Source organism: Rhopilema esculentum, chromosome 17 (genome assembly GCF_057945365.1).
Source record: "Rhopilema esculentum isolate cy_ngs chromosome 17, ASM5794536v1, whole genome shotgun sequence".
NCBI classification, from domain to species: Eukaryota; Metazoa; Cnidaria; class Scyphozoa; order Rhizostomeae; family Rhizostomatidae; genus Rhopilema; species Rhopilema esculentum.
In genome coordinates, this window is record NC_142831.1 from 6247549 (window position 1) to 6270642 (window position 23094).

Here is a 23094-nt window from a genome sequence, read left to right on the forward strand (position 1 = left end):
GTTCTTGGCCCCTTTTCTTTGGAACAAAGTGACTGCCTCCAGCTAAAACAATGTACAAAAAAGGTACATGCAATGTTTAGCTATCCTCCCTACAATCTGATTTTGTTTTGCATAAAAGTATCGATTGTAAACCAATTAGAGCCTCCTGTCTTTCATGAAATGACATGTATCCTGTTCTTTCATCAAATTCAACTTGTTGCTCTTCGGTTTTACAACTTTGCTTTTTCCGTCACGCGTCTGTTGCCATTCTCTGATCGAGCGAAATGGTTTCATATCCATGTACGTCTTGTAATCGAACATTTGCGCTCAAGGAGCCATTCTTTCTGTGTTCTTCTCTTGAGGGGGTGGGGGTCGAAATTCCAGAGGGCTTCTTCGGAAAAAAAGCTCAGGAGTCCTGATATGTGGTGCACCTGCAAACGAATAACTGAGTGTTTTGATGGAGGGGTGTCTTAATCACTTCGTAATGACTTGTAATTTTAGCACACTACCCTCATCCGTGCCTTTTTAGCCATTTGTGCTGTATGGAGTAAAAATGACCGAGGCTTCTGGCTAAAAGACAGTCGATGATATTTTAATGTGAGGTGAGACATTCCTATGAGGAGGTTATGACATCCTGCATATTCTCAGCACCAGACCTTTCCGATATTGCGCGTCCTACGTGGGAAAGAAAATGGCTGCCATCAGACAAGTACCTCTAGTTTGTGGAGGGCACGAAAGACCCGTCGTAGACCTAAAGTTTTCTGGTATTACTGAAACGGGCTCATATATGCTAAGTGCATCCAAAGGTATTTTACGTTTTATGTTCTTCCTTCGTAATCTCCACGAAATTTACGATTTAATCTGGCGCAGTAGGCCCAATATTTTTTACATTCATTCAGTTTGAAGCTCAGAATCAGTTGTCCTGTGTTAGTATCGAATGCAAAAATAAAATATAAAATTTCAGGCATTATATCAACAACAAAAATGTGCCTAAGTACGATGAATTAAGATGAATGTAAAATAAATTAAGATGAATTAGTTTGTAAGTGTAGGCCTATTAATTAGGCTAATTAGGCTAGTGTAGGCTATTTTTTTTTCAGAAATTTTATTAGCTATTTTTTAAACAATTAAGCTAAACTGTTTCTTTTCTTTCATATTCTTGATTATACTATTATCTTCTGGTGTATAAGTTTGTTCTTTAACCATAGAGAATGCCATATTTTGTATTATTTTATATCACTAGGTCATTCCATATGTAAATTCAACAGATTTGAGTTAAGATTAACATCAAAATAGTTGCCAAGAATTTCATAAAACTGCATCTAAATCTGCTTAAGCATCAATTTTTCAAATTTAGGTATATTTTATGTAAAATCGTTTTGAGTTTTTTAAAGAAGCCAACAAAGTATGTTTTTCCTGCTTTCCTGTTTTGCTTGCATTATTACTCTAAAAGTTAGCAAACAAACCCTTTTATACTTACAAAAAACAAAGATGACTCAAATTTTGAAAAAAAAGATATTTTTCAGTTTCTGCAACATGAGATACTACCTCTATGTAGCTAAAAAATCAAATGGAACAATCCTGATCTTAATCAATTTTGACAGGCCTAATTTTTACAGACCTTTGAAATCTTACAAATTTTGCATGTGTCCCAGGCAATTGAAAAGCCAAAAACTATATAATGTGTAAGTACACAATAAAGAAGCAATATAATTAATTACGGTAGAACGATTAATCTAAGGCATCTGGAAATTTAAACTTGACAGATTTTAATTATGCATTGAGGTACAACATGGTGAAATATGGTGGCTGAGAATTAGCCAGAAACAAATTTGCTGGCAGATAGCTATAGGAATAGAAACTTAGAAGAATTTCATACTAATCACCCAAGTTTAATTCATAAGGTTACAAGAGGATTTGAAACCAATTAGCCTATAATAAACAGGCCAGTCTAGCACCAAATATAGAAATCTGCAACAAGTATGTTTGCAATGATATTTCCAGAGTTCTGTTACTATTAAAGTTAATTTCTTATTGGAGTTATGTTTATATCTATGATGGCCTGTAACTATGATGGCCTGTATTTGTTGGTGGTGGATCCCCTCTATGTAGGTGATGCTAGCATATGAGCTGTAGCATGTGCCAAAAAATGAGTTTTTTGTACTAGTGTTTTGCTGCTTTCTTTTAGATCTAATTGTTCTATGAAAACATAAATAAGTGAAACTCAACATAAAAACAGGAAGAAAAGTTTTAAAACCTAAAGCAAAAGTATTTGATGATAAAAGCTAGATTTTAAGGGAAAGATAAAAAATAAAAAACATGTAAAATAGGCACCAATTGTGGAAATTGAGCTTTTTGGGTGGTAAAGTCTCTTATTTGTTTTTTGCAAACAATTTTTTGTTGGCACAAAATTTAAAAAATTGCTTTGAAAATGAAGAAGTTTTGAAATATACTTAGCTTTTTTCTTACGTTCTTCAAGATGGCAAGCCAATGCTAAGAAAAGGAGAGACAGGAGACTGGATAGGTACATTCGAGGGACACAAAGGTGCAGTTTGGGGTGCCACAATCAATAAAGATGCCACCTTAGCTGCTACTGGGGCTGCTGATTTTTCAGCGTGAGTTGCTCATTTACTTTTAGCATATCTATGAAATAGTAAGAAGCATTTTGTAAGATTCTCTGAATCCCTTAGATTCTTCCCCTAAGACTATCACAAAATGGGGGTACTGATGCAAATTTCCTTGTTCCTCTAATGCTTTCTTATTTCTGTTTAGGAAATTATGGAATGCAATAAATGGGACCGAGTTGACAACATATGCACACAAACACATTGTAAAAGCAGTGGATTTTTCCCAGGTAAGGATGTCTAACCAAAGGGAAAAGACACTTCTTATCCCACCAGTTGACTGTTCACTTTGACAATAAGGTCTGTATTTTAAAAACAACAACCTCTTGTAAAATGCAGCCAATAGGAGTTTAGGTGGCCATCGGGACATCATGATTCCAAGCTGATACCAATACTCAACTGTTTCTGCTTTTCATGTGTAATAGCAGTGGGCTGGCACTATTTTTATAAATCCATAAAAAAGGTTCATTAAGAATGGTTTGAAAAATAATTTTGTCTGTAGTTGCTAAAACAAAACAGAATCAAGTTTAGCAACTTAAAAAAACTGCTTTGACATGCTTCAAGAAAAAAAACAATGTTCTTTTACATTGAACTGTTCTTATTCCTTACTCTGTAAAAGCTCATCATAAAAAGAATTTGGCTATTATTAAGTAAGATAGGTGATGAGATTGTCCAAAAAATGGAATATAAACCAACCCTGTAGTTTGACACTGGAAATAATGAGAGTAAAAAGATTTACTTTCTTTGCAACTTAACAGTTTTCAGGCTTTATTTATAATTTGTCACTTTGTTCTCTTCCAGGATAGCCAAAAGCTGTTAACTGCTTGTAATGACAAAAAGCTTAGAGTATTTTCGATAGAAAAAACAGATTCAGGTAATCTTATGATGATTTGTTTTTTAACCTGAAAACTTTGAGCATTTCCTTCTAATGTCAATCGGCAGAGTCAAGATATGTTTTCGAGCATCTTCTCGACATACTTAAGGCTCTGAAACCTTCTAAGAAAAGCAAGGATAAAAGGATAACGAGGATCCATTTTTAGCGTAGAATGTAAATTCCTATGTTCTGTGGTTTAAGGAAGACATGTTTACGATTGGTGCCAGTTTCTTGATGGCAAGAAGAAGCAGATTAATAACGTGTTTTACTAGGTTCTTTTTCTGACACTTTTTGTTTGGTATTTAATTATCAGATCATGGCTTAAAGAATAAACAGAATATATGTAGATGAAATCAAAAGTTACCAGTAAGAATGAATAATATTTTTATTTGCTTCCTTTTTTTGACTAGGCCTAATTAGCAACCGTTGATCCCTCCCAACGTTGTGAAGAGAAAGACGAACTCTTTGTAGATTCACAAATCAGGATTTTTATATTAATGTAGAAAGATCGCAAATCGCCTACATTGAAATATGACTGCGCTTGCCAGTTATTAGAAAAATGTTCATCGTTGAATCTTTAATTGCCCCCCCCCCTCACCCCGCATTCAGTAGCAAATTTTGACTTATGGCAAAATCACAATTCTTGGAAATCATGACTTTTGTAGAGATAACATTGCGCGGCATCTTGAAATTTTGAATTAAAGCTTTTTAACATTTTCTTTACCGAGGAGAATGCGAAGGAAAAACAAATGAAAGTTTTAGTAAAAAATATATCTTTTTTTAGACCCGCTTATTATGGATGGATTAACCGGAAATTCAAAGCGCTGTCTGTGGTTTAAAAACGATACTGTCTTCAATGGAGGTGAAGATAAAATTATAAGGTGATTGTACTAGTATATAATAAGTAGATGAAAAAATAATAAAGATTACGTTGACACTGTCATGTTTAATGTATACTTAAGAAAGTTTATGAATATGATATGGTGTAGAAGAGATTACTGGCGATAGTCTTATTTCACAGCTTCAATTGTGTAAAACCAAGCTAAAGTTCTTTGTAAGCAAAATAGAAACCTTGAAAGATTTTTTATAATGTTGTTGTGTGATGTTCAATGATGTGATGTGATGTGATGTGATGTGATGTGATGTGATGTGATGTGATGTGATGTGATGTGCTGTTACCACAGAAGTATTTTGATATTTTCACAGTATAAGAGTCCTTCCTCCGTCAAGGTTGAATCCCCCGAGATTGAATCAAAGTGGTTAATGTTTGAAATGGCTCGAATAATAAACTTTTGAACTTTTAACATAAATGTACCATGCTAGACCAAGTCACTTTTGTCACTCTTTCGTTTTCACATTTCAGTCAATGGGATGTGCGATCAGGGAGTATGGTACAACAGATACAGGTAGACTCAAAAGTGACAAATATGGAACTTTCTCAAGACATACTGATTGTCACATATGGAAAAACGACAGCTTTTTATGATCCTGAAAGGTAATCTGTTTTTAAGGGACCTTCCCGCTTTACGTCGCGTACCCTTGAGCGTGCAATACATTGCAGAAGTTGTCCAGCAACAAAGCATTTATATTTTCTATGATGACCAATTGCACTTTAATACTTTAATCTTGCATAATTCTTAAGAAGCTGCCGAAACAATCATAAATAATCATAAATTAATAGCTCAGTCAAACAGATGCTCATGAGATTGAATAAAGAAGGTCAACATGAGTGACGTAATACCTAAATAAGAAGACCGTACCCAAGACTTCTATGTGGTTCAAGGAGACTTCTTTTTCGTTATCTTCTCAAAAACGATTTTTATTGAAAGCCCGCCAATCCCAGTTTAATTTCTTCTGTATATATAATTGACACAATTGGATGTATTCGTTTGTTATTAAGATTTCTGCCTTCTTTATTTTTGCAATAAATCTGACGATTTTATCTCCTTGTCCTTGTACCGATAGTTACTTAGTTAGTGTCTTTGCAGGTATAATTTTTGTATTGTTTTATGAACCGTTATTATTTATCCTCAACCAATACCCTGACATGCTTTTTAGGCCAAAGTCGATTGGGGGCTGCCCTTCGCCTACATAGAACTTACTTATATCGAGGAGACAGCCATTGCGTGTGCCACGGCTGGTCAACCCTAATCCCTCCGTTACTGATGATGTTTAGGGGGCATCTCGCTGTCACCAAATTAAAACAAGCATTTGTGGCAAATTCAAGATTTTAGAAAATCTGCAATATTTTTAATCAATAGTAGGTTAATGTCCCTTTCCCTTCGGATTTGGTAAATCTGTAGCCACATTTGGCAGTTACTGGGCCAGATTGTGATGCTTATGTCATGCATTTGTTGCTAGACTCTCTTCATCGTCACAAGGAGACTGACTGATCTAAATCCCCGTACTAGTTAATACAATTTGTTTTGACTTTTTCCCATATTACTTTATTTGCCTAGATAAGATTTTATTTGCCTTGCTTCAATTTTATTTCATTCTCAAAATCTGTCAACAGCAACTGTTTCACTTTTCTGTAGCATTCGGTTTTTTTTGTTATTTTAAAGTCACTACTGGATGCATTGACGTATATAGAGTTGTTATTTAACGTTTTTGCCATAACTTCTTTTTCTTTAATTACAGCTTGGAGCTTATCAAACAGCACGAACAAAACTCTTTGGTATATGCTGCTTCGATGCACCAGACTAAGAAGTTCTACGTCACTGGTGGGGAAGATTTTTGCCTTCACAAAATTGACTATGAAACTGGAAATGCTCTAGGTATGTTTTTGCAAGTCAAACTTACAGATTTTCTCCTTTTTGCTTACAGTTAGGTTTTAAGTCCTAGCCTGAAATTGCTTTTTGAAGTAAATTGAATTTTGCTCTCATTAATGAGGAAAGGTGACTGCATTAACAGTCCGAGACTCGCAAGCTATTTTGCCACACGCACTCTTAGTAACAGGCGTTGCGCATGCTCGTGACCGGCGCTAGGGAACGCAAAGCATATTTAGGATTTGTGAGAGGGAGGGCTTAAAATATCTTTGGTCAAATTCTAAGGTCTGTGCAAACGGTTTAAAAGATGAACCAGTATTTGATCTCAGAACATCCCAGTTCTAAAGTTGCGTCGTAAACACACGTGATGTCGGGACACCTAACATTGTGTTTTGCGATGCTGGCGATGTTTGATCAAGGACAGACATTTCGCCCACCTTTTTATTGTATTCCTGTGTTAAGCGAACATACCGGTATGATAGGGGCTGATAAAACATCTTTGTTTTCGACCTCTTTTCTGTGATTACTCAATCCTTAAACTAAGACCCTTTTCAGCTTTTAAGCGGATGAAAAGCCCTGATTAGATGTTTTGGGATCTCAAACAGTTGTATTTAAATGCTATGTTCAGATTTTATGGGTTGCTGAAAGATAATTTTGTGACTTGTTTCAATAACCATTCGAAGGCGACGTTCTTCGTTCGTAGAGGAGCAAGTAAAATAAAGTTGTTGGAGAATGGGACTGAACTTCTGAATTCCACTAGAGGTGTTCCGTTCTCGCGCTGGCGATCACCATATAATATTGGCCATTCTTTGCACAGTATTATACACCAATTCGACTTACGACCTCGTTTTAGAAGTTTCTCCAAACTTAATTATACGACGAAGCTCAGATATGGTTTTATCGCCATAATTTTAGGCCGAATACATTTTTCATATGAGCTTGTATTTTATATGAGCTTGAGCTTGTTTGAGCTTGTATTTTAGATTTTACAAAGAAATGAAGTTTGAAAACTTGTGAGGGATTTGACCGCAAAAATCGTTACGGGGGGAAACTTTACCCCCCTAGTTGCCAATCACCGTCAAATCCCTTATAAAATCAAATGTCGTTATAAAATCAATTTCGTGAGCAATACCATTATGAAAACTTCTAAGTAGATTAAAATCATTGCTCTCAATCCGAATCTGACGTCAAAAATTATATACAAAAGAATTTGGAGAATTTTTCAAAATGAGGCCTCGTGAATTGGTGTATTGGTGAATTGGTGAGCCTCGTGCACGAACAAAATGGCTCAGGTGCAAGCCTTTAAACTTTGCTCCCAGACTGCTTGTTAAATTTGCCTGAAGAATAACCACTCTTTTTTAATCTAGAATCATTCAAAGGACATTTTGGCCCAGTACACTGTGTTGAGTTTTCACCAGACGGGGAGCTGTATGCATCAGGTTCTGAAGACGGCACGCTGCGTTTATGGCAGACAGTCATTGGTAAAACATACGGACTTTGGCGATCGTATGAAGATGACGAAAAGCCAAGCGTAGTCAACGGTGTTGAGGCAGTGTCGGAAGAATCTTAAACCATAATCTCCCTTAGTAAGAATTTCCTTTACTGGTTGCCACTCTAAATGCTTGGGGCCTTAAACAAATCTTTTTTGTCTTGAAAACATGTCCTAATATCTATGAAATCTCTTAACGCGCCTTGTAATACCCTACCTTAGTTCTCCTCTACTTGTAATACCCTACCTTAGTACTCTTGTTACCTTAGTTCTCTAGGCAAGTTACCATAATTTTGCCTTGTCTGTATTTACCATTTCAATGTGATAAGTACAGTTGTGTCTAAGTTTACCCCGAATCGATCTCCTCCATCGTTACAAGAAAGGCTCATATTCTGTCCATATTATCCGTTATCAATATTCCGTACATATTCTCCATAATTTCTTAGTTCCCTTGGATGTCCTGACTCTCGCTCGTAAAAGGGGACTGGAGGGTTATTAGTTTTCGAAGTCGGTAAACTGGACAATTTTAGTTTGTTTTTAAAAGTTTTTGTCCGGAATGCAAAACTCCTGGCGCTAGTTAGGCAAGAGTTTTCACTGTAACTTTTTTGTTTACCTTACAGTACATGACTAAAACTCTCAAAGGATACTTGTAACATAAACAATATCTATTACATTTCGCAATACTGTCTGTTTGATAGATACCCGTATAAAATAATCTTGTAAATGGGTCTACAAGAGACACGATAATTGTTGGAATATGTCTTTTTAATTGTCATTTAATTAGAGAGATAAATATCTACGTTGGGTAATTTTATGGGAACTTGAAGTTTTTTTTCTTGTTCTTTTGATAAGCATAAACTCACAATTAAATAGAATTCGAGGTACCTTGCTTGGTGGCCTTCTTCATTTCATTTTTCAGTACATTTATTGAGGGTACCCCCCTTCGATAAAGAGGACTACTATATATAGAGGACTGTGAGAATACGTAGAACAACAGTTTACGTGAAAATATTGTTGAACAAGTTTATCGAAAGCTAAGAATATATTTGTAATATTAAATAAAAAGTAAAAAAGTGACTAAAGCCAAGCTCATTTTCATTTTTCAGAACTATATTAAGTAAGAAAGAATCAGGTGCCAAAAGTTTCAGTAGATTAATTTTCGGTGGGAAAAAATTTGGTCATATTTTTGAAGTTTCGGTTTAAATTTCAGTGAGAACTTGAAAAATTTCGGTGGCAAAACAATTTCGGCAATTTCTGTAAGTTATTTTTATCTTCAACATAAAATTATCAGGAACGCAATCATAAAAAATACAAAAATCGAATATTGTGATATCAACCCAATAAATGAAACTGAAGAGTAGACAAGAACGTCATAAACTCTTATTTAGATGAGGTTTTTTATTTCATCTTTTTAACCCATATGGGAAATTAATTGGAAACGTTTACAGTCTGCAGTATTTTAGATCGCCAATCGGAATGAGTGGATTAGAAATTCTGATCGATTGTGAGTTTGAGGCATCATAAGATTGAGGCATCCTAATTGAAGCCACTGAAACGTTAGGAAGAAATTATTAAGGGAAATTATGAAGAGCCTGTAGAAGCTATTTTTGCTACATTGAAAGTCCATGGGTGTAAAACGAGATTTTTCTAGCGTTTGAAAATTTTGATAGGAAAAAGTTTGGGTTTATAGTAGATAAGCCATAGTTGCTGTTGGTGACACATCTAGCAGCGCTGTTTGACAGTTTTGATAAAGTTCGCAATGTTGTTTCGCCGCAGGATCCCCATTATATTTTAAATGTATTTGACATAAGTACAGCGAATCAAGTAATAACTTAGGCCAAATTTAATAGAGCTCGCGTGCATTAAAGGAATTGAAAACTGCTCATTTGAAACTGTATACAGGAAAACCCGGACAATTGCCAAAGATACTGCGTGAGAAAATGGTTGCTTGATTGAAGACTCTCGATAAACGATATTTATGATTTGGAAACGATCGATCGATTCGTAGCTTTTGATGAAGGCGAAGCAAAAGCTTTGTCCGCCATCTTGAACCACTGTGCGCTGCTCTGGGATTTCGCCGCTTTGTAGCCACTGTTTGTAGCCTGTGTTCCAGAGCCTCTACTTTCAAGTTAGGGGTCTGGAGCACAGGCTACCGCTTTGCAGAAGGGTGCAAACTGTTAACATGATTTTCTCTGTTTGTTTGGTCAACCATTGGTTATTTAGTGGCTGTAAGAAATATACTTCTCTCATCTAAGTACAGCATTAGAACAGAAGCGAACAGAAATGTCATGAGTATTTCAAAACAACATAAATTTTGACAAGCCTTACTGCTTCCAGTTGCAAAAACGCTACCCAACAAGTTACTGTTGGAACTTAAAAAGTCGATTACACGCTTTTGTATTAGAACATTTGGCTCCAGTTTCAGCCTGGCGCTTCTTATTTTTCGCATAATTTCGGCAAGGCGTGTTTTTTGTTTTGTTTCTGATTTTGTAATGGAATTTCATGTGCAGGGTAGTGTCCGGACATAACCTGTGCTTGATTAAGTAATTAGTGCTATTTTGCTTGTCGCTTTCCGTTTTTTCTGTTGCTATTCTTTTTTTCAATTTTTGCTTGTATTTTATTTCTTGAGTTTTGTTGAATTTCAGCCTGCATTGTTTCTTATTTTGTTCTTGTTTTTTGCAAATCTTAGCCTGATGTTTCTTATAAGGGTTGTTCCCTATAAAAATCGTGAATCTTTCTGTAATAGTCCCTATCATTACCCTTTTCTTAGGATGCAAAATTGAAAAGAGGACCTCAAATGTAGAAATCCATGACATCATAATTAAAAGAACTCTTTAGAAACAATGAGCTCAATTCCACTAACACACGACCCCCCCCCCCCCTCCCCTCTAAAGAACGACCAACATTGTTAGAGCTAGGGAATGATTGAGTTATCGGGGGCTCAAAAGTATTATATTGGGTATATCCCAAGGGAATGTCGTCGTTTTGCAAAAGAGGTTGAACTGTAAAATATCATAACTAGTTTAAGAATTAAACAGTTTTAAGCACAACGTGAAAATGTATTATCATTGTCTTGCCTTGATATATTTTCTGATTTTGTTTTGGATTTCGAATTGAACAAATATAAAACTTTTGTTCTAATTCACGCATGATTTATATAAAATATTTCCGCACACGTTCCAAAGTATAACACAAATTTAAGCAGCAGTCATAGAAATTTAGCCTCTGTTTCTCAAAGAACGTGATGTCGCGTTTTTCAATTCTTTGATCTTGGCTGTTGTTTTGATCATGATCTGAACAATCCCTCTTATTTCGTGAGGGGAAGTAGACGAAAAACTACAGTAGCATAATGAAATGTTTGTTCCTGAGCACATACCGCAACTAATTTCGATACCATTGTCTGGAATGATAACTGGCGAAATACTTCCTAGATAAACTCATCCACTTTGCTCTTATTGCGAAGATTGATACAATACAAAAACCTAAAGTATGTTTTCAGATTAAAGGCTCTATCATGTGCTTCTGGAATGACTTTGAGCATGTTGGAGCTGGAGGCTGAATGTTACTTCAATCCAGGAGATGACTGAAAAACAAAAACAAAACGAAACAAGTTCAAAGCAAGTCCAGGTGATTTTTATGATACTGTTATGTAATACAATGGCTTATTATTTGTGAAATGGTATTTCTGCCGACGTTAAGTGAGTTCTCAGCTTCGAAATTACAGTCAACGAAAACTAATAGAGAAACCGAGGGAAAAACTCGCCTTTGAACACAACATAGGGTTGCTTTAGCTTACTTGGGATTTATCTATTTGTAGTGCCAATCTTCAAAATGGCAGGCCTAAAACGGAAACATAACGCAATTTATGCTTCCAAACATCTAAAAACTTCAAATCCCTGTTGATAGCCGTACAAAGCAGTTTGTACCGGAAATCTTTAATAGACTACAGTAACCTTCTACATTGGTATTTATGAATCTTTTCTATGTATCTCTCCATAACAACCCCTTAATAAACATCTAGTCAATAAATTGTAACCTTGTTGCTGAATTACATGAGTTGGGAATTGTGCAATTCAACCGTCTACCGTTTTTGCCACTAGTATTTTTCAGCTCTTTTCTTATGCTAATATCGAATAGTCGTTTGCTAGCTGGCTTCCTATCAAAACAAGGCTACTTGATAAGCAAGGGGAGGCAGGGAGCATCGTTCCCCCAATTTTTCTGTAGGCTGTGCTTTTAGTGGTTGATAAAGGAACTCTTGTAATCTAGCCCCTTTATATTGAAGCCAAAGACGCAGATATTAGAAGTATATGCAGGTCCATATCAACATAAGCTGACTTTAGCGTAACCTGTAATAACAAATATCGCATGTATATATGTATATAGTTCTTGCAAGTTATTTTCGAAACAAATAAATTTTAGATAACTCAGCTATGCTTTTTTTAATAAGAACAATTTTATAAGAAAACGAGGGACAAATTAAGAACAAGCTGAAATTGAGGAACTGTAAAATATAATTTTGAACAAAAGGAAGAAAAATTTATGAAATCCAGTGATCTACATCAATCCAGGCTACTTGCCGGTAAATTAAGTACGGTGCACTCCCTTTGTTTTGCACAACTCCCTTTGAGCACGATTTGCCCACCCCAAGCTTTCGAAACATTGAAAATGACGTCACAAAAAGATCTGTAGAATCTTTTTGTGGCAAGTCAACACGAGACTGTGTTCACGTGATCACATGTGATGTTCAGTTCATTGAGTTATTACGCAACGCAATCTCCGGACGTTGGTGTCAAAAGGTCTTTATCGCCAAATATTTCGCAAATGCTTCAAAGAGCAGGCGACAAAATTACAAAGAATTCATAATGGAATCAAGGTAAAACTTGTTGGAAACAGTGTCGAATTGCAAAATGTGGTAAATTGTCTTTTGAAGCGCGACTTGGCCTAGGCCTGATGTCAACAAGCTGGGTATCCTAACAAATCGCTTATGAATTATTTATTTGACGTTTGTTATTAGAAATAATAGACTCACTGTATGTTAGCGTTTACTGTCGACGTGGTCGGTAATTTTTGGTAGACGTCTTCCGTAATTTTCCAGAAATGTATGTTGGGCAAAAAAATGTATTTTCCCACAGGATTGTCCTCGACCCCCAAACCTCAAACAGGAAGAATTGAACCTTATATCGATTTTGATGAATGATAGACAAAAAATACTTTAATGTCAGAAAAATATAGTCTTAATTGGATAAGCTTAGAGTATAAGTTATATCAGAGCAAGACATCATTTTTGCTTACTAGCTTATAGTTTTTCCTGAAAGAAAGCACTTTAGTATGAAATTTTTCCGCTTTTCTGGGTCATTTTTAATTTTGTATTCAAATTGTGAAAACTGCGTATTACGCGAAAAATTCATAGACACAACATTGTGTTAGGCAATTTGCTCATTTTCTGCTGTCCCAGAACCTAATTCTCACCACTGAAATATCTGCCACTTTTGAAATCTTGAAATTGGCATAGGTTAGGCGTTAAATGCAACCAGCCTGATTTTAAATGGCAGAAATTTACTCCCTGTTTAAATTTGGTGTCAATCCGGTACTTGCATCTGTGTCTTTTCAGTTAGTTAAAGCATCATAGATGCAGTACATTCCTCAGTTTAAGAAGCCTGTTTTTGAAACTCAGTGCTTGTTGAAATGCATTCTGCCCCTTTAACCAGGGTGCATTCCATGTAAACCTCACTCCAAAGGTAGGCCAGAGAAAGTCTTGGTAAATGCCAAGGTTCATTTGTAATCATAACGCCATCCAACCTCCCTGCATAATTCACAGGCCATTTATCAATACAATGGGGATGATGCAGAAGTACACACAAAAACAATCATAGAAGAGACTTAGTGCTCCACCAGTACAACATTTCACATAAATTTCTGTGTAGGCCACACAGCAACAGATGCTAGTCTCGCCAACACCATTCAAAGAGGAAAACTCCACCCCATAGATCTTCGAGATTGGCTATGTGGTCTGGCCTTTCAACAGCAAATAAGATATATAAGTGTATAATGACAGTTTAAGTAGCACATTAAAAGATTATCAGATTCAGAAATGAGATTTGAATCTCAGTTTATTAGCCCTTGAACCTAGAAGAGTTACAGAATTATATTCAGAAATGCTTATCACATCATTTCCTATTTGTACCTTATTCTGTTTCAATTGTAGCTTTGTTGCAAAGCTTCTCAATGGCGCAATAGCTGGATCTGTTGGTACAGCATGTATCTTTCCACTCGATCTTGCAAAGACCAGGTTACAGGACCAGAGAACAGTGGCCAAGGCTGGCTCTCAGCAAGTTAAGAAATTGTACAAAAATGTGTAAGCATGTTAGACTTAGTGGAAAATAAGTTTTAATGTTTTTTAATACAGTTCTGTTTGCTGGGAATAGGGTTCCAAGCATCCCCTTTTAGCCAAATTGGTTAATGGTATGAGATGGTAGTAAAAGAACCTCCAATAACATATATTGTAAAACCCTGGTATCCAGACTGTTTGGAACCTTCTGGACTTCTATTTTAGTTTATATCTATAACCCCTGCAGAGGACATTGGAATGTTCAGTTGCTTTATTGTTGTTTAGTGAAATTAACTGTTTCCAGACAAAACATCAATTCCGTACCCTCTCCCCCAAAAAACAATTTTGGTTGTAGAGTTAAATATCAAAAGCTGTCTAAATTGGATCCATTGGATGACACTAAACTTCTTAACTTGACATAAAACAACATTGATAGGGATATGAAGTATAGAATATTAAATCAAAGACTTTTGCTGTGCATTGTTGCTATGTTTCTGTATTTAAGGTTTATTTTGAAATGAATGATATGGTTAAAATTATAGTTGTTGATATGGTTGACTTAAATGAGTTTGAAAAGACATCAGTTTAAGAGACTTTCATTGGTTATCCTTTTATTAGATAATTGATTACAATCCTGGACTTTTTGCTCTTCACCAGCAAGTACAATGTTTGTAAGGATTTGCCAGTAATTGCAAGTAGGGCATTGTGGGATAACTTTCAATGTTTTGCTTTTCTGAGATGCTGTTTATAGGTTGAGTTAGGACTGTACAGTCCAAACATATCAAAAAAGTTAGAACATCCTATTCATTGGTCAAACAAGTGAGGTTACCAATTGTTGCTTACCAATCGACCTCTTCCAAAAAGAAGTTCTAGTCATCTACTGAAAAAGTTTGGTTTTATCTCCCTTAGTCTGTAATTTGCATTGTGGTCTCTTATTATACAACTGATAGAAAAACTGTGTAATGTCCATTTCTTTTGAGACATATTCAATTTACAAACACGTTTTTGCAGCTTTCATTGCATCTATGTTGTTGCAAGGACAGAAGGAATCAGAGGACTTTATAAAGGTGATTTCACTTCTTTCAGTATTAATTTGGAGCTTTAATTTCAATGGATTTTTTATTTGAAAGATTGATTCTTCTTTTCCATTTTTTCAAAGCTTATGATACCCTTTAAAATCTCTCACTCTCTAAAATTACAAGACTTGTACAACAAAGCTTTATAACCTATTTGTAAATTTACTCCAAGTACATTATGAAAAAAGCTGAAGTTAGACCATTTTGCAATGATACCATGACCTCCCCTTCATCCATTACTCATAGGACCTTTATTCCGTTTGCGTTATTCTTTGGCCCCCTTTTTATTGTCACACCATTTTAACAGCGGCACCCTTGGAGAGAAACAAAGTGATGCATGTCCATCCACACCTATGTTGTTGTTCCGATGCCTTGGAACCAGGAACCCAGGGAGATGTGTCCATCCACATATTTTCCCAAAAAAAATGCGCTCTGCCCCCTTTTTGATGAATTGTGCTTTTTCTATCTGTAGGTGGCATTTTTACATGAAATAACACTCTAAAACAAATGATGACTCTTTTTCACTATGTCCCCTAATTCTTAACACACCCCTACGCCCATGTTTGTGCCTATGGACAATAGAGTAAAATCGATTTAGAATATCGTACGAAAAGACACCAGATCCTCAGCTCAATTTGACTGCGATTGAAATGAAAATCAAGCACTCTGTGTAAAGTCCTGCTTGTATTTCCTCTTTTGAGTCCTGCTTTTACCCCCTTCTGATTAGATTCCATGTCATTAACTCGGGTTTCGAAACCAATCACCGTTGCAAGGATAATTACATTAATTTCTGACTTCAAAGTAGCTAAATAAGTACGAATGTTACGCGGTTCTGGCACACGATTTTTTCTCTGTCGGCGAAACGGGAAAAACCAGTCGTCGTCCCGTTTAGCCTGGTCAGGCATGTTTTTTACCTGCCCACCAATAACTGGGTTTTGGCCCTTAGCTTTCTAACTGAAGTGTTGGTTTCATTTTCCCACGGTCCTTTTTCAAGCAGTAAAACAAAAAATTCCGCTTTTCAAACTTTACCTTTTGAATCTGAACCAAAATAATCATTCCGTATTACATAGAATTACAGACAGTTTGACGTATATTTTAGTCAACTTACGGAAGTCACTGAAGGCTTTGTTTAATTTTTCTTATGTTCTACTTATTGTCTCCACAATAGTTTCGACCTGAAATCTTTTAAACGAATTCTTTGAGACGTTTATTGAGACGTATAACTTTACCCAACAGCTTCATAGAGCCGTTTTTTCGTTACATTTGTGACTTTCTTTGTTACCTTCATAAATGCCTCTCTTTAAATCCCTGACTTGTCTAATATCTGAGCCCCTGGATTGAAAATTGCTTGTTTGTTTATTTTAGGTCTTGGTGTAAATATCTTACTAGTAAATCCAGAAAAAGCCATCAAGCTTGCAGTTAATGATCAAACGAGAGTATTTTTTGGAGGAAGAACGTATGTATTTTGGTGTGCTTTGCTAGCATCGCTGTGTTTATTTCAATGTTTATGTCGATATACATCATGTAATATGACCCTAACCACATATTAACTTCTAACTCTTGTTAATATGCAAGTATTACTTGAGATCTTATGCTATTATCTATTCCAATCCGCCTAACAACATTACCATAATCCATTACATCACAGAATCTTACTTTGCTTTTCAATCGCTAGGATTTACATCATCACGTTGTCAAAGGAGCTAGGCCCCAGACCTCTGTAATTCAAGGACCCGAACCACGGGGTCAGAATCTTCTAGGGGCTTTAACTTGCGATTGGGTGTTTATATTACAGAGATAAAGTTATTTCATGACCTTTAGCATCTACATGATGCAAAATACGCAATAAGGGAATTCACGTCCATTTTAATGGCTGCCATTAACCAACATAAAACTGACAATAGAACAATTTTTTTTCGAGATATGTTCATGGGAAAATCACAAGGAATAAGCTGGGCATTTTCTTCATTTATCGTTTTTATACCTGGGGATAATATATATTGAATTTCGAGTAATGCAGCTCACGAAAGCATTGTTTAAAATGCTCTTGGGTCTGTGGATTGTATTGTTCGTCAAAATTATTGATACTATGCAGGGTAGCTTTGTGTGCTGTACCTGATGTACTTAAATTTTTATTGAAGGAGTTTCTTGCCTTTGCAATATGAGATGTTGGCTGGTGCTTTAGCTGGATTTTGTCAGGTGAGTTTTGCTAAGTCGTTGCTTTGGAATTTCAGAGCTCAAGCCCCTACATGACCATCCTGATAGTAAAAGCTGTGATAGTGGATCATGAAACTCGTAGCCCTAAAAAGGCTCATACTTCCTCTTGCCAAAGCAATGAAAACTTTCCTCAAATATACAACCAAAAGAAGGTGCAGTCTGTTTTGTAGTTTTCACGATTACTGGCCACGTCACCGCTATTTTTGCTTGACTATGGAGTAGGGGAAATTACAGAAGTTTTCCATTAATTGACGAGAAGTCAAACCGGAGTTATGGGAAGGAATTTAGAGCTGTTTTTATTGTTTAAGCAGCCTACTGCTATCCTATCCTAACAATAATTATTTATTTATTTATTTGCTTTGCATTTCAGTAAAATAAGCTGACCTTTCAACATATTTGATACCTTTTATTTAGTTTATTTCGATAATGTTTTAATCAGCTTTCTTTCATCTTCAGGTTTCTGTAACAACGCCAATGGAATTCTTAAAAATTCAAATGCAAGTCTCTGGAAGGAGTAAGTTTAAAATGCTTTAATATTCTTCTTAATTCAGTTGTTCAAAGTTTATAAAAACATGTTGAAGTAATTCTATGCTTTAGTCGCTTTGAGAGATGTGAATCATGGTCAATGTGCGTATAGACGATGTTTTTTATAAAAAAGGTTTTCTACAACTGGTATGACTAGCAATTGGAATACCAATGCACCCCCTATTTTATGCTTTTTCCTTGTTACCTGTTTGGTGTAACAATGGAATGTGATTTTCAATTGTCCTTCAGTGGTGGAAGATTTCAAATCATTGATGCTTCCTTGCCGTTTTCCAACTTAGGTGTTCCACTTTTTAAGATTACCACCGTAATTACTTTGTAGCCATAAATATAGCCTCCTACTTTCAAGTAGCATTGTAATCAATTAGTTTTTTTTAATGATTATTCTGTATAACGATGGCTTAATTTTTCTGCAACAGACAAATCAGTTTTAGCTGCAGATGGATCTGCTGTCTCCACGAGCGCCACCCAAGTAGCTGCTAATCTTATCAAACAGAATGGTATCGGTGCAGTTTATCGAGGCTTAGGTGCAACCTTTGCCAGGTATTTTTCCCGTGATTATAATTATATTAATGGAAACTGTTGGTTAAGTTAATTGATGTGGTCTCCAATATTGGTGTCATTTTCGATTTATTTATATTTCTTGTTTTTAAATTTTAATTTTTGATTTCTTGAGCAGGGGCTGCCCTTCAGCATAAGTTAGTTTAAAGTAGCCCCCAGATAAAAATCATTGATTGAAAAAGTAAATGAGGAAGGCCACCTTCTCTAAAAACTGTTTTTAAAACCAAGTCTCCTCCACATATTGTCATTATTATAGGATGGGCCCTATAACACCATGAACATCCCTGCAAAGGATAACAATGGGACAGATATCCTATAGGCTTCTTTCCTGGCACCGTTTCTTAGAAGCTGATTCAAATCAAAGCAGCTAAACTACCATAGCATGTAGCTAAAATAGCGGTTGGTGCATTCAATTTTGAATTTGTCTTTGCCGAACTGATACCAAATCAAACATTTGGAAATACAAACATGGCCTCTCATGCCTTTGGCCGAAATCGAGTGTTTTGAGTGGTGGGGCAAACACAGGGCAAGCACAATTCTTTTATACTTTCAAATTTTGAGGTATATTTTCCACGTCGTATCGAATTGCCCCCTCCCCCCAGCACCCGATAATTTGCGCTACTGTCTTCAATTTCGATTTTTTCTTCAATTTCGATTTTTTCCAATCTTATTTCAATGTTTTTCCGCCAGTAGTCTTTCAGGCCTGACGCAACAACCTCTATATCTTACTGCATTCTCTTCTAGGGACGTACCATTCTCTTGCATTTACTTTCCACTATTTGCCTACATAAATATTAAGGTATGTATTTAAATTTTTAGTAAGCGCATTTCGGTAACTTCGAACAGTTACAATCGTATCATGTGTTATTTAATTCGTCGGCATCGACGGATTTGTCTTTCAAGCTCATGTATCGATGTTTCGATCTCGCCCTCGAATCTTTGTATGATAGGACGACATATTTGTATGTCGGTTTACTTTGTAGAAATATTTCTCACAGTGGGTTTGATTCCTTACAAAATGGGCTTTCGTATAACCGGAGTTCTGACCCACCTATAGTAACCCCCCTGTCTAAAGTGGTGACCCAAAATGGAGTATCACGTGCAGGTTGACTGGCATCTTGGTTAAATAAGGTTTATAACTGAAATGATGTTGGAATTGCATATCTTTTGCTTTCCAACAAGACCGTATACCATGTACCAGTAAGCCAGGATTTATCATTGTTTTGGTGAACTCGGGTAATATCTGTTATGCAAATGCAATTGTGGGGATACAGATAGACAAAGTGACTTACAAACTAATACAATGCGAGTTCAACTCCCTTTTTTGATTCTTTTTTCCGTTTGTAAAAACATTCACCCTACCCCTAACCCACATCGTAGTGTCAATATTTAACCGTGCTCTCACTCCTGTCGCCATTCAGGCTCATGTGCTGTAACTTAGGTTGCAAAGGTATTTGTTTATTTTAATTTAGGGTTACGGAGCAGATGGATCAAGACCACACCCTCTTCATTCTCTCTTTGCTGGTTTATTTTCTGGAATGACTGCATCTCTTGCGGTGAATCCCTTAGACGTCATCAAAACACGTCTTCAAGTATTAAAGCGCGTTGAAGGCGAACCAACCTACAATGGTATCATCGACTGTGCCGTGAAGGTTTTCAAGCAAGAAGGAATTACTGCGTTTTACAAAGGAGCAATACCAAGAATAATCGTCATTGCACCTCTTTTTGGCATAGCACAAATGGTCTATTTCTTTGGAGTTGCAGAAACACTCATTGGGTACACGCAACCAAAGAAGATTGCCGGCAGAGATTTCAAGTGATTGTCCCTGAGGGTATGTTCGACTCACAGTTTGGAATAGTGACGAGGTTAGAATTCAGTTAGTGCCCTTGCTTGTTTATAGATTGTGGCGTCGAATTAGAATGTTTCTTCTTATTTCCTAGCCTTGCTTGGTGTCTGATGTGGTTTATTTTTTTATATAATGCTCTCAGGCCAAGTTTTCAAATATCATATTACCCACCGAAGTTTAAATTAGAGGATTGGGAAGTCATTAACAGACATTTTAATTCGAGCTCACTGATATGCTCATCTATAGAAAAATTAACCTCTGTTTTGAGCAATGATATGTTGCTATTTAATGGATATAGTTATCTCATATACCTTTCACACCGTAACTTGAACGATAGTTAAGAAACTATTTCCTATGACACTTCCTTGAGGGTTTTGTAAATTTTAAGAAGTTGTTTTCATATAATTCCTCTCTCTTTGATGCTTGTAATCAAAACAAAAAGGTCCTCCAAACTGCTTCATGTTTGCTTAAATCAAAAAGCAGTAGAAAGAATGTAAATTATGATCGCCTCAAAAGAAGAAGGTATTTTGAATTTAAGTGTAATCATAATTGAAAATTTGCCAATATGTTACGATGAAATGCATTCAATCATCGAGGCAGCCAATGCGACTTTTCCCTGTTTGTTCCCAAAGTTTTACAAGAATTCAGCATTCTTCAAACCCAAAGGCAAAACTTTCAAACCTTGGTAAAGGAACAGTAAAGAACTATCTTCTTCTTCTTCTTCATCTTCTTCTTCATCTTCTTCATCTTCTTCTTCTTCATCTTCTTCTTCCTCCTCTTCCTCTTCTTCCTCTTCTTCTTCTTCTTCATCTTTTTCTTCTTCTTCATCTTCTTCATCTTTCCTCTTTTGCAGGGCTGGAGGATATGGTAGCTCTCCATTCTTTTTGTCTGTGGCTGTTGTTACTGCCTTGCTGTATTTCATGCCAGTCCAAGCCATTATGTTCTGCCCACATCATTCTAGGTCTTCCCCTTTTTCTCTTTCCATTTATTCTCATTTCCATTTTCTCTTTCCTATTAGAAAACTAGACGTAGTCTTTGGGTGATTTCCAAAATATTTTTGATTCCAATGACTTTCCTCAGAAAACAATGAAGAATATAGGCTTAGTATTAGTTTTTTAACTTAATTATTTTTTTTTCTGAAGTACATTCTTCACTGTCACCAGTTCTGCAACCCCACTCTTTCGGACTCTGCTTATTTGTTTATTTTATTAGCACATCAAAGATTTAATAGGTTACCATTAAATTTGTGTCCCTTTCTGTTTGTCCTTTTTGCATTAAGTTTTATTAACTTTATCAATTAACATGAACCTATATTTTATCCAGGTAGATTTTATGCGTGGTTTTAGAATTTAGGTAGTTGTTGTGTTTTTATGTATTTAGGTGTTATGTATTAAATTCAGATGACTTTATATATTTTGATGCTCCCAGCTTATTTAGGTAAAGGTTTCGTTGTAATGCTAACCCCCCTTTTCGCTATCAAAAGTTGTTAAATACGTAAAGGCCATGTCTGAATGTTTAGAAATACATTGGCAAAGTTTTTTATGCTCATGGTCGAAATGAAATAAGCACCATAGATGTAAGATACGATTTCAGGTACGTTTAACTTCATAGATTTGTGCATCTGCATTATGGATGAAGCTCAATTTCTATTCAAGGTTGCCCAAATTAATTTGTGAAGACAGGATTTGTAGGGTCGGCGTAGGTGGGATTTTTGAATACACCAGCAATACCCTGTAGCTTGAAACATTTTTCAACAACCGCTGGCTAAGAAATTGTAGTTTGGAAGCTTTGATAGTCCCAAGAAAACTTTTTTAAAAGATGTAAGATAAATGACAATACCCTTTCTTATTTCGCGTTTTTCAGAGTCCTTTCCCCCTTTCCTATGAAATGATTTGAGTGTGATTCAGAAATGTATTATTCGGTGCATAGAAATTTAAAGTATTTATTCGTCTGCAGCAGTTTTGTCGTATATAAAAGTCAAAGAGAAACTCGTTACGTCAGCCTATTCGTTTTGATTTAATTAATATTTCCCATCTTTCGACCTTTTTTAGGCATATATAACTAATAATTCAGTATGCTTTTAAAGAAGAGATTCTGAGCTTTACACAAATTTTAGTTTTACCCATCCCCTTCTACCTTTCCCAAACCTTCTACCACTCCACCCTACCATAAACTGGTCCTTTTATAGTCAAGAAAACTAAATTGCCTTCTATCGAGAAAGTTACCAACAACGAAATCAAAGTGAGGTTCAGAATCTAAAAATTTCCAAAATTTGATTGATATTAATGCACAAAGAATTATGTTTATGAAATGATGTCTTGTGGAATTGAATAGTATTGTGATAAAAACAAAAATGTAATGTCTCATTTTTCTTCTATTTCTCTATCATTTATGTGAAGTTCAATTTGAATGTTTGTATGTTCAAAGTATCTTAGTAAATTACGCTAAGAATGATCCTAGTTTTATTATCCTATGGCGCCTGCAATCAAGGTGAAAGGATGTGGGGCGGCGTTTGGGGTTGGGGGCGAAGCGCAAGAAGATAGAGCAAAACAGTAGATGAAAGCTGCTAAATTTCATGAGATCAGGGAGTGGTCGTGCGAGCGTTATTGATGCCATTTATTTTTTATTTTTTTGACTAGCTTTGAAACGTGTGCCCAATAATTAGGCAGACATCAGAGCTTTTTGTGCCTTCAAGAATTTGTCCCGTTTGTCTGTCATTTTGTTTTTTTTAATACTAAATACTGTTATTGAAAGCAGTCAATCAACCAAATATATCAGGTTTCATACA

The 23094-nt window shown here is 35.8% G+C and overlaps 2 protein-coding genes across 2 annotated transcripts; both read left to right on the top strand.

Moving 5' to 3' along the window:
* The first annotated feature begins 625 nt into the window (after positions 1–625).
* On the top strand, positions 626–8554 carry LOC135681934 (serine-threonine kinase receptor-associated protein). Its single transcript, XM_065196600.2, has 8 exons — positions 626–785; positions 2459–2594; positions 2752–2833; positions 3405–3477; positions 4262–4358; positions 4841–4972; positions 6118–6254; positions 7613–8554. Exons 1-8 carry the CDS (start codon positions 671–673, stop codon positions 7813–7815), a joined length of 975 nt encoding a protein of 324 aa, XP_065052672.1. The 5' UTR covers positions 626–670; the 3' UTR covers positions 7816–8554.
* Positions 8555–12273: 3719 nt separating this feature from the next.
* LOC135681940 (mitochondrial glutamate carrier 1) lies at positions 12274–20279 on the top strand. Its single transcript, XM_065196613.2, has 9 exons — positions 12274–12607; positions 13940–14089; positions 15074–15129; positions 16504–16594; positions 17280–17337; positions 17812–17869; positions 18318–18441; positions 19204–19258; positions 19932–20279. Exons 1-9 carry the CDS (start codon positions 12597–12599, stop codon positions 20277–20279), a joined length of 951 nt encoding a protein of 316 aa, XP_065052685.1. The 5' UTR covers positions 12274–12596.
* The last annotated feature ends 2815 nt before the right edge of the window (positions 20280–23094 follow it).

What these genes read in the sequence shown, in the direction of transcription:
- LOC135681934 (XM_065196600.2), top strand. Translation starts at nt 671, where the DNA reads ATGGCTGCCATCAGACAAGTACCTCTAGTTTGTGGAGGGCACGAAAGA. An exon ending in TATGCTAAGTGCATCCAAAG is followed by an intron (nt 786 to 2,458) that starts GTATTTTACGTT and finishes ACGTTCTTCAAG; the next exon opens with ATGGCAAGCCAATGCTAAGA. An exon ending in GATAGAAAAAACAGATTCAG is followed by an intron (nt 3,478 to 4,261) that starts GTAATCTTATGA and finishes ATCTTTTTTTAG; the next exon opens with ACCCGCTTATTATGGATGGA.
- LOC135681940 (XM_065196613.2), top strand. An exon ending in AAGAAATTGTACAAAAATGT is followed by an intron (nt 14,090 to 15,073) that starts GTAAGCATGTTA and finishes ACGTTTTTGCAG; the next exon opens with CTTTCATTGCATCTATGTTG. An exon ending in CTTTAGCTGGATTTTGTCAG is followed by an intron (nt 17,338 to 17,811) that starts GTGAGTTTTGCT and finishes TTTCATCTTCAG; the next exon opens with GTTTCTGTAACAACGCCAAT.